This window comes from Salmo trutta, chromosome 20 (genome assembly GCF_901001165.1).
Source record: "Salmo trutta chromosome 20, fSalTru1.1, whole genome shotgun sequence".
Lineage (NCBI taxonomy): Eukaryota > Metazoa > Chordata > Actinopteri > Salmoniformes > Salmonidae > Salmo > Salmo trutta.
The window spans coordinates 14238134-14254522 of record NC_042976.1 but is presented as its reverse complement, the minus strand read 5'-3'; the positions used below and the strand labels follow the sequence as shown (position 1 = coordinate 14254522).

The 16389-nt window shown below is 44.2% G+C and overlaps 1 protein-coding gene across 3 annotated transcripts; it reads right to left on the bottom strand.

Annotated features, from left to right (window-relative positions):
• Window positions 1-1138: 1138 nt before the first annotated feature.
• LOC115155593 (ETS translocation variant 5) lies at window positions 1139-14948 on the bottom strand. Of its 3 annotated transcripts, none has more exons than XM_029702335.1 (13): window positions 14806-14948; window positions 12782-12915; window positions 12192-12285; window positions 11968-12015; window positions 10992-11042; window positions 9039-9162; window positions 8607-8834; window positions 6865-7169; window positions 4996-5058; window positions 4466-4534; window positions 3451-3620; window positions 3139-3246; window positions 1139-2948 (listed from the first exon to the last, which is right to left on the bottom strand). In XM_029702335.1, the coding sequence occupies exons 2-13, from the start codon at window positions 12827-12829 to the stop codon at window positions 2730-2732; spliced, it is 1527 nt and encodes a 508-aa protein (XP_029558195.1). In that variant the 5' UTR covers window positions 12830-12915; window positions 14806-14948; the 3' UTR covers window positions 1139-2729. The 3 variants fall into 3 exon arrangements, with proteins under 3 accessions (XP_029558195.1, XP_029558192.1, XP_029558194.1); XM_029702332.1 differs by having other exon boundaries at window positions 8607-8906; window positions 14806-14947; XM_029702334.1 differs by having other exon boundaries at window positions 3145-3246; window positions 8607-8906; window positions 14806-14946.
• Window positions 14949-16389: the final 1441 nt, after the last annotated feature.

The following is a 16389-nucleotide window of genomic DNA, read 5'->3' as shown; positions in this document are numbered from 1 at the left end:
TTCATTAATTTTACTGCTAGAGGTCTTTATCTCTGTGGGGGAATTTTGGTTGCACCACTGCGCATACATAAAAACACAAATCAAGCATAAACAAGGACATGTACAGGTAGAAAAGGTGCAATTCATGAGAGCACGATGATCAATGATTCATCTGTACATTATGTAACAATTGCCACTGATTTCCATGGAGTCCTGCCATATTCTTTTGTCAGTGTTGCTAAACCATTTGCAATAGGAGAGTAGACGGTAATCTTTAACAAAGGAAATATCAAAACGGGACAAAAAAAACAAGCATGCGGCTTGTCAGTAATTAGCACCCTATTCCCTATATAGTGCACTATTTTTGACCAGAGTCCTGGATAAAAGTAGTGCACTATAGGGAATAGGGTACCATTTGGTAACGCAGCCTGTGTGAGGATGAGGTGGAGCGGGAACAGGGAACGACGAAACAGACCAGACTACAGGAAGTGAAGCAGAAAGAAGAGTTTATTGTACCCAGTACAGATCATTATAAACTTTGCAGTGTAAAGGTACACATTGTGAAGAGGGAGAGAAGGTGAAGCCTATACAAGTTCAGACAACCCATGGTCAGGTCAGGGTAGAGACTAGAGGTGGATACTCACATTTCTTAACTGTATGAATTGGCACCCTATTCACAGTGCACTACTTTTGACCAGGGCCCATAGGGCTCTTTTCAAAAGGTAGTTCACTACATAGGGAATTTTTTCCCCCCTTAAATTTAACTAGGCAAGTCAGTGAAGAACAAATTCTTATTTACAATGACGGCCTACCCCGGCCAAACCCGGACGACGCTGGGCCAATTGTGCGCCGCCCTATGGGACTCCCAATCACAGCCAGATGTGATACAGCCTGGATTCAAACCAGGGACTGTAGTGACACCCCTTGCACTGAGATGCAGTGCCTTAGACCACTGCACCACTCGTGAACCACACTGAATGGAACCCAAGCCACACTACTTCTTTATAACTAATACTATTTTCTCGCTCTTCATCCTACCATTTCACTCACCAATAATGGCCTCTAAAACGAAAACTATCTGCAGTAATAATCACGTCACAGGGATACATGTGTTATAGGCAGAACTATACAGGCTTATACAATAAAATCAGATGCAGACTTAGCAAAAATATATATTTATATAAGTTTGTCTTTTTCCCCCATTTAAGAAACAAACAAAATGCAGAGAACTTTCACAATTTGTCTTCTTTGTCCAAAGTAGAGTAAAGCCATATGTTAGTGGACAGTTTGTTTGAATACACTGTCATGCAAAGAGAAGCAGAGGTCTCTTGTTGACAACCTGCAATTGGTAGAACGAGGACTCCAGGGAAAGGTGTATAATTCCACACCTTCGCATGCAATGTCCTGAAAGATGCCATCCTGGTGCATTTAAGAATCTAGTACACTCACTGCCGAGGAAACATCAAGCACCCAATAAAATAAAGAAAAAAAAAAGCTATAACCTTAGGTGTGTAAAAATTCAAAATCTCTGGGAAAAATATTGACCGAGTTGTCCCTTTTGGAAAATGAAAGATTCCTGCAGGGGATTTATTGTTTGAGGTGGAGCGCTGATTAGTTACAACCTTCAGGAAATATAAGTCGTTTATGAAAAAAATAAATGTTGTAGAGTGTCGGTATAAATGAGAATGGACAACCAGACAGAGTCTGCATCCTAAATGACAGCCTATTCAATTCAGTGCACTACTTTTGACCAGAGCCACATGGGTTTTGTAAATGAGGGCATAGGGTCATTCCAGATGCAGCGACAGTACTCCGAGCTAGACCGGCTACTCACTGGTAACCTCAGCTAGCCCAGCACAAACATTCATTACACTGGATAAATACACAGCTGGGGCAGCATTAAAAACAAAAACATAGGTCACTGGTCTGAGGAATCCATCCATGGAAACCATAGAATGTCCTAGTGGGCTGGAGTACTACAGATCTAATTCCTTAACCAATTGTAGAATAGCCAGCATACATTTCTATACCAAGTCTACAGAAACCAACAGGTCTGTGGGTTTGTTTATAAATATTAAAATGTTACCATTTATTTTTGCAAATCAAAGCCCTTGCTTACACAGATCTTACTGTTAATATGTGGCAGAAAAATACAATTATTGGGAACCAAAAAGGCAACTACAGAATAGTGCTTTATTTATAGATAATTCTGACAAAAGTAACTTTTAATATAATTATTTTAGAAAAAGCAGATTGTCCGAAATCAGAACTGTTACAATTCTTGCAGTCTACACAGAGATCTATCGGTCAGTCCTCCGGCATGCTGCCATAATAACACGGCCCCTTGCAGTCTACACAGAGATCTATCGGTCAGTCCTCCGGCATGCTGCCATAATAACACGGCCCCTGGTCCATCACTTCCTCTTCGTCTCCATAGCAATGACGCCAGTTCACCTTGAGTTGAGAGTTGGCGGAGCCACTGAAGTCCATAACACCCTGACTTCCACGGTCCCCTCTCTCTTGGTACTATAGATGATGCCAAGGAACGTGGTTGGTGCAGGTTTCTCCTCAGTCAGTCGTTTTAGGGGGAGGGTTAAGTTAATCCGTAAGTGGGCAGGATTGGAGGAGTAACTTAGCGGAGAGAGGGAGGTTTCGGGTTCAGGTTTGATCCAGTTTCTTGCTCAGCCTCAGCAGTCGGAGCTTGATCTCTGGGTTGGGTTTAGGAGCAGCAGGGGGAGGGGGTGGGGCAGTCAGTACCCGTAGGGTAGACCTACACACTGCTCCCCAGAGTCCACCAAGTAAGGGGTGTTCTTGTAGTGGGTGAGGGGCAGGGTGTCATCATCCACCCCAACGCAGGGCAGGCTGTCTGGGTCAGCCTTCAGGTTGGGCCTCTGGTTGTCAGGGAAGGCCATGGAGAACAGGGCCTCAGGGTCGCACACAAACTTGTACACGTACCTCTCGCCAGCAACCTGGAAAGGACCAATCAGAGAAGAGCAAGTTAGTTAGACCCACAGAATGAAATAGAACACAATAGTTCTAACATTATATAATATGGATCTCTATGGCTGCATCATCCTCCAAGGTTGTATTCAAATGAGCCAAGGAAGCATCAGGCTGTTGCTGAGGAGAAATGGGGAAGGATAGAAAGGGTGAACCTGCCTTTACCTTCTGCATGATTCCCTTCTCGTAGTAGTAGCGCAGAGAACGACTCAGCTTGTCATAGTTCATGGCTGGCCTGTTCTTCTGGATGCCCCAGCGGCGAGCCACCTGAAGAGACAAGACAGAAAATACAAAATCAGTCAATGCCTGATTGAGTTTTTTTTTTAAGAAGGGGATTGAATGAGTACACTGACTTTTAATGATCCTGTACTACTACGTGGACCAAGGTAAGAAACTGACCTCTAAAAGGTCATTGTCAGAGAATCTGTCAAGTTCATCAACAAAAAAATGATTTAAACATCTCCAACTGACCTCTTCTGGCTCAATGAGTTTGAACTCCATGCCCCGGCCTGTCCAGGCAATGAAGTGACCGTTGGCCGGGTCATCCAATAGGGTGACCAGAAACTGCCAGAGCTGCAGAGAGCCGCGCCGCTGGTAGGGCGGGCCATCACGGTACACTGAGGGCTCCTGCTTGACCTTCCCTGTGGTTGGGGGGGGGGGGGGGGTTAAGAGTGAGCACTGTACTCTGGGGAAGCCTGGCCATCTAGCATGTCAGGCAAATTAAAAATATATATATATATTTTTTTACAGGGACATCAATTACCACAATACTTAGGTGCCGATACGAATATGTATTACGATTCAATAATGTGACTTTATTGCCATTCCATATTCCTCACCATATGTGTGCTGCAGATGGACAAGAGAGCCATGAGAAAATGACCAGTCATGGAAATAAAAGAGCGGATAATAAAATTGGCTCTGTATTTTAAAAGGAGAACAAGCTATGAAGGAAAAAACACTGGAGTTTTAGTGCAGGTACAGCCAACTAGCACAAAAAGGATATTAAGATAGTTGACTATCAATGTCTAACTTTGGTTTTTAGTGCAAAATGTTAATTATCTGGCTAATCATGGGGGCCTCAAGGGGAGAAATGGGCCGTGTGGGGGCCTCAGTTATAATGAACTAGCGAGTTAAAATTGCTAGTCCACCCGACAGCTAGCTACAGTGTGGTGAGACATTCCTATGAGCTGTGGACTGTGAAGGGGAGCAGGCTACTCATTTTGCACCCGCCTGCCATCTCTGCTGCTCAAAGGAGACTTTCTACAGTTCTCCTCTCTCTAGTCAGTGATGCAACAGGCATACTAATAATCCTGTCCTTTCAAATGCTGCCAGCAGCTGAGTAGAGACTGAGTCCTCTGTGATGCTTGTAAAGCCCCCCCCCCCCCCCCCAACGACAGGATGAACCCCATGCTGCTCCAATAGCTCTCGCCCGGCCGGCCCAAGGACGGGACAAGCCTGTTCCTAATGTAAAGTATTTTCTTACCTTCAAGTCTGTCAGGAACCACGCAGGTATCATCATAGTACAGGTGAGGCTCTCTGTCAAAGGAGAAACCTGTGATTGGGAGAGAGAGATTAGCTAGCCAGGGGAGGGCATGGGAATACAGCCTACATTTTGTTGTGGAGGCCAGCTACTATGTCCAGGGAGAATAAACTGCTCACAAAGCAATATAGCCAGGCAGCTTCACAACAGTGGAAAATGATGTGCTAACATTATGCAGACAGCAGTGCTGTTGAGCGGTGTTGAAACAGTGGAAATCAAAACAGGCCTATTGATAGATGCAACATCTCAAGAGACGTCATTCTAACGTTGACTTCTACCTTGCGGCATGTCCTATTCCCCAACCATGCAGCACTTTATAACCGCTCAATAAGTCACAACTAGAGGGGCAACAGCTACCAGTAAGCCCTCGTAAAATTTTTATTACGAGAGCTTTGAGGAGGATTTCCTATGTATTTATTACAGAGGAATTAAACTTGAAACATGCCACTGCTAAGACGGAAATGGATACTTACTTTCATGGTTGTTTTGGTAGAAGGTCCGGGCTCTTCCAAATGTAGACTGACAGATAGGCACTTCTAACAGAGGGAGGACGAGACAACATTTCAACATCAACCTCTGACATGAGTATATTTAGAACACTGCTCTGCTTGCACGCTAGTAAAAAGAGATTGTACATACAAGCAGTATGCATTTACTGCAGGTGATTGTTCTGTGTGTGGTGCAACAACCCATTCCCATGGTTGGTGACATGAGGATGAACACGATACATTCTTCACCTCTTATCAACCTGCTGCTGCAGCACTTCCTCTATTATACAACTGACTTCGACCTAGCAACCAATCAGCTGGGCTGCAGATGTCCACTGGCCATCCCACATCAAATCAAGTTATGCCTGGCTGGGCCCCATGGGGTCAAGCCCCACCCCCCAATCTGCTGAGTTGGAAAAGCCCCCAAGGTCCCACTCCACCCCTCTGTTTCCTGTCCTCTCCTAAGGATAAGATCTTTATCACACTTTAGGGCCATATCTACAAAGCGTTTACACTAGTATTCTCAAGTTTGGGCTTGTTAAAGCATCATGGATCCTCTATCCAATTGCATTAGATGGCACCCTATTCAGTATATAGTGCACACATTCTGCCCAGAAACCAAAAGTAGTACACTGTATTGGGAACAGGGTGCAATTTCAGACGCATCCATTGTGGTGAGCAGTCCCAACCAGGAGAGCCAAAAGTGTGATGTGACTATGGTGGCTACTGGCTATGCTCTTATAAATCCATCCATCCAGAGAGAGACAGAGGCTGGGCTAGTGGACCTTTATGCTGACGTATGTATTTATAGGTTGTAAGAAGCTAAGACGATTTGGCATTACGTCACTGGCCCCCCAATCATAAAGCTGAGAGGGAGAATGAGAGAGGGACAGTGCAAAGCTGGCCTGGGCGGAGGAGGGAAGGAAAGGTGGGTGCTGGTGGCAGAATAGGGACAACAGCTGGGGTGCGTGGGCATCGAGATAAAAAGTAAAACAGAATTCTACTTCTCGTGGGCTTACTTATTAGGTACACAGCGTTTCTATTGGGACAAGGACATGCAGCAATAAGTCAATTGGCATAAGTCCATTGCATTCATTTCAGTGTAAATCTGAAATGAGCATCCATGTAGTGTTCATACTTGCATTCTAGCGCCCTCTGTAAACACAGCGTAGTGGCCCAAATCTATTCTAGGTAGCCCTATACTTGTGAAGTAGGTTTCCCTGTGCCTGGAGTTGGGAATGACTGACCCATTTGCTTATCTCCTCTGTCCTGCCGAGGCTCAAGCCAGGCTAAGAGACCCATTTTTACTGGCCTGACTGTCAGAGCAGAGTGATTGACGTATTTGGAAGTGACACGGTCATGTCTGTGTGCGTTACAACTGCTGACGCAAGGCGGTGTGAGGCGAGGGTCTACACGGTTGTGTTTGTTAATGGTTTCTGGGATTTGCTGCGCTAAAACTAACAGCCGCGTGCCAGCGAGCAAAATCAACAGGGACGGACACATTCCCCACCATATAACCAGTCTGCTCACATGCAGCCTGTCTGGATGTGGACAGCGACCTGCATCAGAGAGCCCCATGGTTGTTTCCTGTTTCACTTTCCTTTTGTCCTAAGGGTGCACTTGATCACTCCACTTTATGGAAAGAAAGGAACGGTGGAAGAAATATGGTGGAGACTCATGTTTACACCAATCCAATGCATTAAGGAGTGCACACTTAAGGGTAAAGATTTGGAACCAATGTCAAGAGTCCCACCCCTCAAACCCTATGACAACCCTGTGGGTCAGCTGTAATGCTGTAGTCTGTGTAGTGCAGCCGACCAATCCAGAGGAGCCTAAAGGTAGCCAGCCACTCACCAGAGTCGAAGCAGAAGTCCTGGGGCTCCTGCTTGATGGCCATGGGGTGGAAGGTAGCCTGAGGGGGGCCCATGGAGGGGACACCCTGCTCTGTGTAGCGAGGGTCCAGCAGCTCCTGCTTGAAGCCGTGTTGAGGCACGGGACCAGGGATCAGGGGCTCAGACATCTGGCGGTGGTAGGGGGGCCTCCCGTCACTGGGTAGGTCACTGTGACTGGGGGCCTGTGGTTGGGCCAGGAACTGAGGGTGAGTCCGGCTCTCAGAGGGAGGGAAGGGTAGACATGGCTCCGACATTTGCCTCTGGAACCTGGGGTGGAGGAAGACATGCGAGAGGGCGGGTGGAAGGTTATTATTAACGAAAACTGTGGCTATAAACAAAATGTTTGAACAGAGAGATGAATTTAAAAGTTCATTAGACTATACTACTGATGGCTATGAAAACTGTAGCTTAAAAACATTTCAGATTTAAAGAGAATGGAAACAAACTTTTAATATAAGAGGCATACATTTACAGTAAATGTGAGTTAGAGTCTTCAACTATTGAGGAACTACTGAGAGTCCAGCTTTAGACCAAAACGCAACGCACATGCCACTCAGGAGCCAAATGTACTCAGTGCAATCAAGCCTGCGAATACAAGCTGTAAATGAGATGTTGGGGGCAGGTGTCAATAAGTAGCAGGTATAAAAGATCGTCCAGTGACAGTAAGATAGTCTTGTCTAACGGCTTCTGGCTACACAAAGATTCCATATTACTGGCTGGTGATGACATGCCATCCATTCTATCACATCCCACCAGGAGTCCTGTCACGGGTCGGGGTGACTGAGCAGTGGGTTGTTCCCACGGGGGTTCCCACGCTGCCAGCACCTTTCACTCCTCAATATAGGGGCCCTTCCCCACCCCTCCACCTCCTAAAAGGCAACATTAGTCACAAAGCCTGATCCGATCCACTGGTCTTAATGTGTTAACTTGCACAGTGTCTCTCAGAGTGCAATGGAAACATGAACACCTGTTTTATTGAGATGGATGTTTACATTTAGAGAGGTCAACCTAGGGTCAGGAGTTATCTATACAGACAGGCTCATTAGTTAGGATGTTAGTAAACACCTGGATGGAGTCATTCACCTGTTCAGCAATGTTGGATGTTAATCTCTATAAACTCCTAACCCAGTAAGCCAAGCCTCAGGCTCTCTCATGATAAACTCCTAACCCAGTAAGCCTCAGGCTCTCTCATGATAAACTCCTAAACCAGTAAGCCTCAGGCTCTCTCATGATAAACTCCTAACCCAGTAAGCCTCAGGCTCTCTCATGATAAACTCCTAAACCAGTAAGCCTCAGGCTCTCTCATGATAAACTCCTAAACCAGTAAGCCTCAGGCTCTCTCATGATAAACTCCTAAACCAGTAAGCCTCAGGCTCTCTCATGATAAACTCCTAAACCAGTAAGCCTCAGGCTCACCTCACCTTCAAGACTTGGAAATAAGTAGAAGGTGCTCAACCAACATGAGTAGAGGTGCAACCTAAAAATGTGTAGAGCATTGGACAGGAAAAGGCGCAACGCTCGCTCACCATAAGAATACCCAGTTTTATTAGACAAGTTTAAAAGAATGATGTTTTGGCCTTCAACAGAATCTTCAAGACTTGAAAGGATGGCATTGCGAGACTACAGTGACCCCAAGTCGGAGTCTGACTGATGTGACTGGGTGAAAGGTGTTGCAGCGCAGCATGGCAGGATAGGACCAATCACCTGTGCTCAGGGCTGTAGTTACCATCCTGACTGAGGAGTGGGGGGGGGCAGGGCACTGCGTAGGGTTGGCTCTGGAGGGGGAGTGGCCTCTGCTGGTTGTGGGCTGGGCCAACTGCTTGGTTGTCAGGCTGCAGGGGGTGTGTCCCTTGCGCCTGGTTCCGATTGGGTATTTGATGAGGGGGAGGAGTCTGCTGGCTGACTGGGTGTGTCCTTGGGGTGTTGGTAGAGCTGCATGGTGACACAGGTGTAGAGGGAGGGGTCAATGGCTTATAGGACCCACTGGGTTTCCTCTCATAGGCACTGTGGAGGGAGAGACAGGCCGGTCAGACAGAAGGCTCGTGTCAGCATGGTCAGAATACTTGGCTCTTTTGTTGGTGTGGTGAAAGGTAACAAAGTGTGTGTGTGTGTGTGTGTGTATATAACGGTCCATACCTGTCGCTGTAAAGGCACTTCTCTCCATACGGCATGGGACTCCTTTCCTGGTTACAAGGACAAATCTCTTTGGAAGGACTCAGTTCCCGTTTAATCTTGGATGGTGGGGGGCCATGAAACATTACTGAGAAGAGGGGCAACACATTAGAAACACTGTTCGCGCTACTTAAATCAACCTAGAAAACAAGAGGCAGGGGTTATTCAATATCCTCCATTTTTCAATGAATGGACATTGGGGAAGACCAGACTACCAATCAGCACTGTGAGCCACTTAACCACGTCGCATCCTAACCACGGCTGGCAGCCCAACAGAAAACTTCCATCCATCCATCGTTCCCCCATCAGTATCATACTATCATCACCGTCCTCTCCTGTCAGATGTCCATTACAGACACAGGTTCCCTCCCAAATGGCACCCATAGGGCTCTGGCCAAACAGTTAGCACTATATGGAATAGGTGGAGCCCTGATCATTACCCATGAATCAGTGTGGCCGTAATTCAATAATTCTCCTCTCTAACCATTAGATCTCCAGTCAGCTCCCATTTCCCGCACCACATAATGGGCCAGTGAAACCGGATCCGTGGGCCAGAGGTGTAACAGGAGCTGGATACATCACCCTAACTGATGGACCAGGGAAGGGAGGGTGACAGGGAACCAATAGGCATGTGAGCAGAGCTCCCTGCTCATGCATGCTATAAAAGCTCAGAGCAGGACCACATGCAGTACTGCCTCAGATGGAACACATGAGAGAAAATGGATGAAGAATGGGAAATGAAGGCACATCTAATAAGCAGTCTTTCGTCCCCACTCTCCTAGACAGGGGTCGAGATGATTGGAGGGCAAGGTTCAGTACAGGAGGAGTGTGTGTGGAGCACATTGGCTGCCATGTGACAGCCGGATGACTGAAGGCAGGGCAGGGGCCACGCAGGGCTGGTGAATAGGGAGCCTGGCCCGTTTGGCTATGGGGTCGCTGCTAAAAACACACACTATCCTGCACACTTACACATGCACCCAAACGGCTAGGTCAAGAACTGTACTGCACAGAGACCTCACTGTGAGCAGACTATAGCAAGCCCTACTACACACCCCAGCATGGGCCTCACTGTCTAAACATGCATGACAGCAGCAACCTTGATAATATATTGCAGCACCTCAGCAGTCATTTACAGTATGCTAGGCTACCATGCAGATCGTGGTCCAAAACAGCAACAAAGACAGATGCCAGCAACCACACCCTGTCTGATGCCACATCAGACAAAAACAAACTGTAAAAGGGGAGAATCATAAAACGCTCCACTGAACATAACTCAAATATTTCCCTTGGCTGCCATATAAAAGGCTCTGTGCACTGCTGACAAATGGGGGGGGAGGTGAAGCTATACAGTCAGAGAGGGGGAAGGAGAAGGGCTGTGTGGACTGGGACTCTATTGGATACCCCCACCCGCTGGAATCCATCCCACTCCAGAGGCTGGATTTGAGTGCATGAAAGTGTGAAATCAGATTATGAGCTTGGCTCATGTGATGCCCCACGCCAATCGCCTGATTAAACCCAAAATGGGAGGAGGAGGGGAAAGTCTCTCCAGAGTAAAGAAGGATGTTTTAGAGTAAGAAGAATGGCATCAAGCCCTGGCAGGATAAAAGCCCTCTAAGGATGGTTGGATAAAGCAGAGAGAAAGAGACCAGGAGAATGAGAGAGAGTGATCGTCAGGGTTTGTTACCTTAAACATTCTGAACCCAGTCAATGGAGCAAAGTAAAGACAAAGAATGAACTGAGTTCATAACATTTCTATGGGCAAATGGCTCTTTCAGTGCAGCTCTGTTTAATCCTGAAGGCCTAGGTCTTTCAGACAAGCAGCAGTCCCAAGATCAGATCTTGCTACATTGTGTGCTTGGGGTAACTTGACCCATCTACATCCCAGCCTGGTATAAATAATACATCTCAGGTACTCACAGCTATCCGACTGAAAATCCGGGACAAATTGTTCATCATCAGGCACCTGGGCTGTGGAGGGAGAGAAGAGAGAGCATTAAACAAGTGGATACTAACTGGGCCTCCACTGGGTGAACAACACAAACTGTAAATCTCATCTTGATGTCTTTATTCAAAAGGAACCAAACCTATTTTGTTCAATCCACTGAAAAAATGTAAAACATTGGGAAATACTTAGGAACTTTGTTGAAATCTCAGACAATGGACGAGTAATACCACTCTTGCAGTGGTTCAAGGGTAGAAAATGCCTGTTAAGATTTGTCATTTAATTTAGAGTGCGACAATAAAAAAGTGAACGTTGAAAGAAATGTTGTAGTTAAATTCAAGGACTCTTAGGTCAGCATAGTTGCTTATTTATGGGACTTCGCTCTAGTTTAAGGCACAGAAAATATATGAATATTTCAAATTCTCATTTTAGGTTAATATGCCCACTTGCTCAATGCATCTCAAAACCCACCTGAGAACACAATTCAATCACCCAAAACATTTTCCTCCATTTGGTCACCCTCTTTCCAAAGAATATCCGTATTTTTCTGCCTGTATTGACGACAGCTACTTCAAGGGGAATTGTATTACTTTTCCAAAGTCGTCAGATATGGATGAGATTGCATTAACATAACCAATGTCTACCAGAGGGCAAGCACTGCCTGGTTGTGCTGAGAGCAACAGAATAGATCAAAAGAAATTCAGCAGAAAAGGGGAAGGATTCAGTATCAACTCTGTGGTATACTTAAGCAATAAGGCCCGAGAGGGGTATGTCATATGGCCAATATGCCGAGGTGCCTTATTGACATTATAAACTGGTTACCAACCTAATTAGAGCAGTAAAAATAAATATTGTCTCATAACCATAGTATATGGTCTGATATACCACGGCGGTCAGCCAATCAGCATTCAGGGCTTGAACCACCCATTTTATAATTACTAGATTACTCACCTTCTGCAATCCAGATCTCCTGCAACTGACTGAGGTCTTGGAAGAGGTCTGAAACAGAAAAATATTTTTAAAACTGAGCCTACAGACCTCTGTTCAAATGTCAGATTGGTAAGTAGAGAGCACTTTAACAATCCACATTACATATGACAGGAATAAAAAGTATGGTTGTGTTGGGTGGCTCATGCTGATGTCAAAGGGTAACGAAGAAGTAGTTGTCCAATTACCTTCCGTGTCCTGGGCGAGTTCTGTGTCTACAAACTTCCTTTTCCTGTTGTCTATGATTGGTCTGCTGTATGGTTCCTCCACATGAGATTTCTGCTGCAATGATGAAAACATAACCAACTTATTAGTTAGAGCTGTTTAGTGTGACTCAGCTGTGTATACATGTAAATATGCCTCTGGTGTGACTCAATTGTCTTGAGAATGTCACGTCACCTCCACTTCTAGTTGGAATGTTGACACACCTCAATCTATTGCTCCGTTTGAATAGCCACACTAGAATACCATTTTAGAATACATGGCCAATACATTCTGATTCTGTATTGCAAGCAGTATGGAAGTTTGGATATTGGAACAGAGAATGATGATGACCATGCTCCTGATTGATAAAGGGGGTACCAAGTCAGCGGTCCAACAATATATTCAACTGAAATGTGTCTTCTGCATTTAGCCCAACCCCTCAATCAGAGAGGTGTGGGGGGCTGCCTTAATTCGACATCCAAGAGAACCATCCAAACCGAATAATTAGAATGGGCATTCCCATTCAACGGTTCTAGTAATTCTATTTCTATGAAGATATGAAGGACGTGCTTACATTGGGTAGGACCATAAACGGGACTTGCTGGTCGTAGAATCCGTCCATGTTATCCAGGTCTTCAAAGGTTCCCAGAAAAGGGTCTTCGCTTTAAAGCGATATCGCAAAAGTCACTTTATGTACTAGATGTTCAACTGTGGACAAAAACAAAATAGAAAACATATGTTAGTAGTTCAACTCTGTTAGAGTATTCCATCGTCCAGTTTCTTTCACAAATATAGACACTAGAGTCCTATCAGAACCCATATAACCCGCACCTCCTCTTGTTGCCCGACACCGTTTCCTATTGCAACAACAGCTCTTCTAACTGAACATGCTGGTTTAGAGCATGTCTTGCATGCACAACTTAAATACACTCTGTAGTTGTGTGACGCATGTAACTCTTACATAAAGCAAAGCCAGCCATCTGTTCAGGCGATTAGGAGACTGCAATCATAATCAGCTATGACTGAGCAGGGGAAACCTTCAAGAATGGGTCTTTAACCCTACACTCTGAGGCATTTGATGCCACCGTATTGTATAGATCACGAGTGTCATTTTATTTTTTGTTTACTCATTAACGAATTACTGAAGAATATTAGACTACATAAAAATGCCAGTCTATAAATAAATCCAATAGAAACGTCTCGTTACAATATACATCTCCATACTGAGGCAAACTACTTGTTTCATAGTGACCTTTAAATATAAAATCCTAGCACAGCTTCCATATCCCCTGGGCATAGTGAAGGTAAGTGCACTTGCATGTAAAACCCGACAGAAAAAGTGGCAGAGAATGTGCTGGGAATAAAACAAATAGTAAATTCATAACCTTCCATTCCACGTGGATAGCCCTCCCACTCCAAACCTCCTTGAGCTTGACAGAGTCACTATACTTTCACCCGTTTATTATATTAATGGATGACGAATAAAGCGATAACTGGCCATTAAAGCGACACAGTAGATACACATAGAAAATATGCATTTAATGATGCATAAAACGGCAGTACAACAGTGGACAAATCATAGTGTACAACATTACGCATATTTTAAACCAAGTTTTGAAAACAGCGGCGTTGTCAATGGCCACAAATCCAAAGTAGCAAGTGATCCGTTTTATATTCCCCCCTCCCAAATGTAATTAAAGTTCCCACATTTGATCATGTAACTTGGTGTAGCCTAAACGTAACTACAGATTTTTACTCCAGATAATGAGATCTAACCAAAGATTGTTGGTATCCAATTACTGGGAGTTAGAGGATAGGTGCTGTTTGGTGAAACAGAGCATTTGACCAACCTTAACTTGGCCATACAGGCTTCGTTATGGATTCGGTCAATATGTATATTCTAAAAATGTCCGTGTCTAGTTACATGGTGCTTTAGAATTTCTGAAAATTCTCAGTAATGGATACCAAAATTATTTTGTTAAAGCATATTATCTGGAGTAAAAATCGGTAGTTGTCCTATAAAAGCAGCAAGTGGAAAGTTGTAGGCAAACAAAAAAAGACAATAGCCTATATTGCAGACTGCTGATGAAAATCAAGCCTCCTATTGAGAAAAACTGATTAAGTGTTTGAAAACGCTAACGTAATTTATTTCCCCAATAGTTAATGCAAAACATGACCCACTAAATATTAGCTAGTTCAAAGCCGTTGAAGGGGTTGATGATAAACATCCATCCGACCGACAACCCCCCCCGTCACGGACCCTTTTTTTAATGAAGTGAAACTCGATCCGTGTGAAACACAGCGAAGAAAATAACCTGACCTCTCCATTCATAAAAATCAGAAAACAGTCGACCGACTCGGAGATAATAAATATGCAGACTCAGATAAACAACGAGCAATACTACATAGCACAATTAATACAAAGCGAGAGAAAATGGTTGCCAAAGTAAATGTTTTCTTGGAGAAAGATGGCGATCCGTTTTCGCCCATGGCAGAGATCTAAATTTGCTGTTTGCAGGCGCTCGTAAACTTATTGATATTCCATCGCCACAGATGGATATCCAGGCAAAATGACAATTCAGATTTCAGACTACTCACCCTGTGCGCGTTTCAATTCAGTTACTGTATGGCAAGAACGAAATAGTAAAATCCACACCAAAAAAAAAAAAAGACAGAAACGTCTCTGTTCAATGATCAATTGACGCGTTCCATCCGACTCACACAACTTGACTGAGCTTTTAGATAACGAAGGCTTGGTTTTCCCTGGGGCTCGAGTGGTACACAGGGGCACACGCTCATTGGCTCGTCGGCATTGTCATTCTTGCGAGAAACCAATGGGCATTAGAAATGAATTAATTATATTTCAAGTGCTCGAGGACCAATGGAAACGTGGATGGCTAAAGGTGGATCGGTCCTATTATTTGTTTTTAATGAATGGCTGTGTTTCATTCACTTTCATTCACTTTCGTCACCGCTGTGAGATGTTTAAAGGGCCAGCTGTGTAATAACCCGGTAGGCTAATAACAGACAGTGGAAATCTACAAACCTATGGTTACAGTTTCACTTCAACAAAGTGTTTGTATGTTTTTATCAAAGACAGATAGGCTAGACATTTTGAAACAGGATCCCCACAAATGGATAGTTTAATCCTGGGAATATTCAACTGACCCGGACGGTGAACAGTTTATGCACAGCTGCTTTCCTGCTCTAACTGTTCCTTAAATAAGACACATATAAATTCTAGACAGATCATACCCATACTATCAACTTTTAAAACATGTGTTAACTGACTATAAGTAAATTAGTTTAAACCATATAATTCAATGCCAAGTGTTATATTTGATTATTGGCAAACCTATATTTCAAGTTGCAACCTATTTCTTTCAACACTCAACTTACTTTCCCCTTTGGTTTAACCTATTAAAGAAAATAAAGGCAAACTAATATCTATGCAACACATTTTTTCATGTTGTACCAGGTTGACTTTTCACGTTGGAATTACCTATTCATTATTCTTCAATTGGGTCACAGCAATTCAGTTAATTTCCTGTTTATTTCCTGTTAATCAGGAACTGAGTCTGTAATACCAACATGTTTCAAGCAGACCACCATAGACCCTGTGCCCAAGAACACTAAGGTAACCTGCCTAAATGACTACCGACCCGTAGAAATCACGTCTGTAGCTATGAAGTGCTTTGAAAGACTGGTCATGGCTCACATCAACACCATTATCCCAGAAACTATAGACCCACTCCAATTTGCATACCGCCCCAACAGATCCACAGATGATGCAATCTCTATTGCGCTCCACACTGCCCTTTCACACCTGGACAAAAGGAACAACTACAGTTGAAGTCGGAAGTTAACATACACTTACTGTAGGTTGGAGTCATTTTAAAACTCATTTTTCAACCACTCCACAAATTTCTTGTTAACAAACTATAGTTTTGGCAAGTTGGTTAGGACATCTACTTTGTGCATGACACAAGTAATTTTTCCAACAATTGTTTACAGACAGATTATTTCACTTATAATTCACTGTATCACAATTCCAGTAGGTCAGAAGTTTACATACATTAAGTTGACTGTGCCTTTAAACAGCTTGGAAAACTCCAGAAAATGATGTCATGGCTTTAGAAGCTTCTGATAGGCTTATTGACATCATTTGAGTCAATTGGAGGT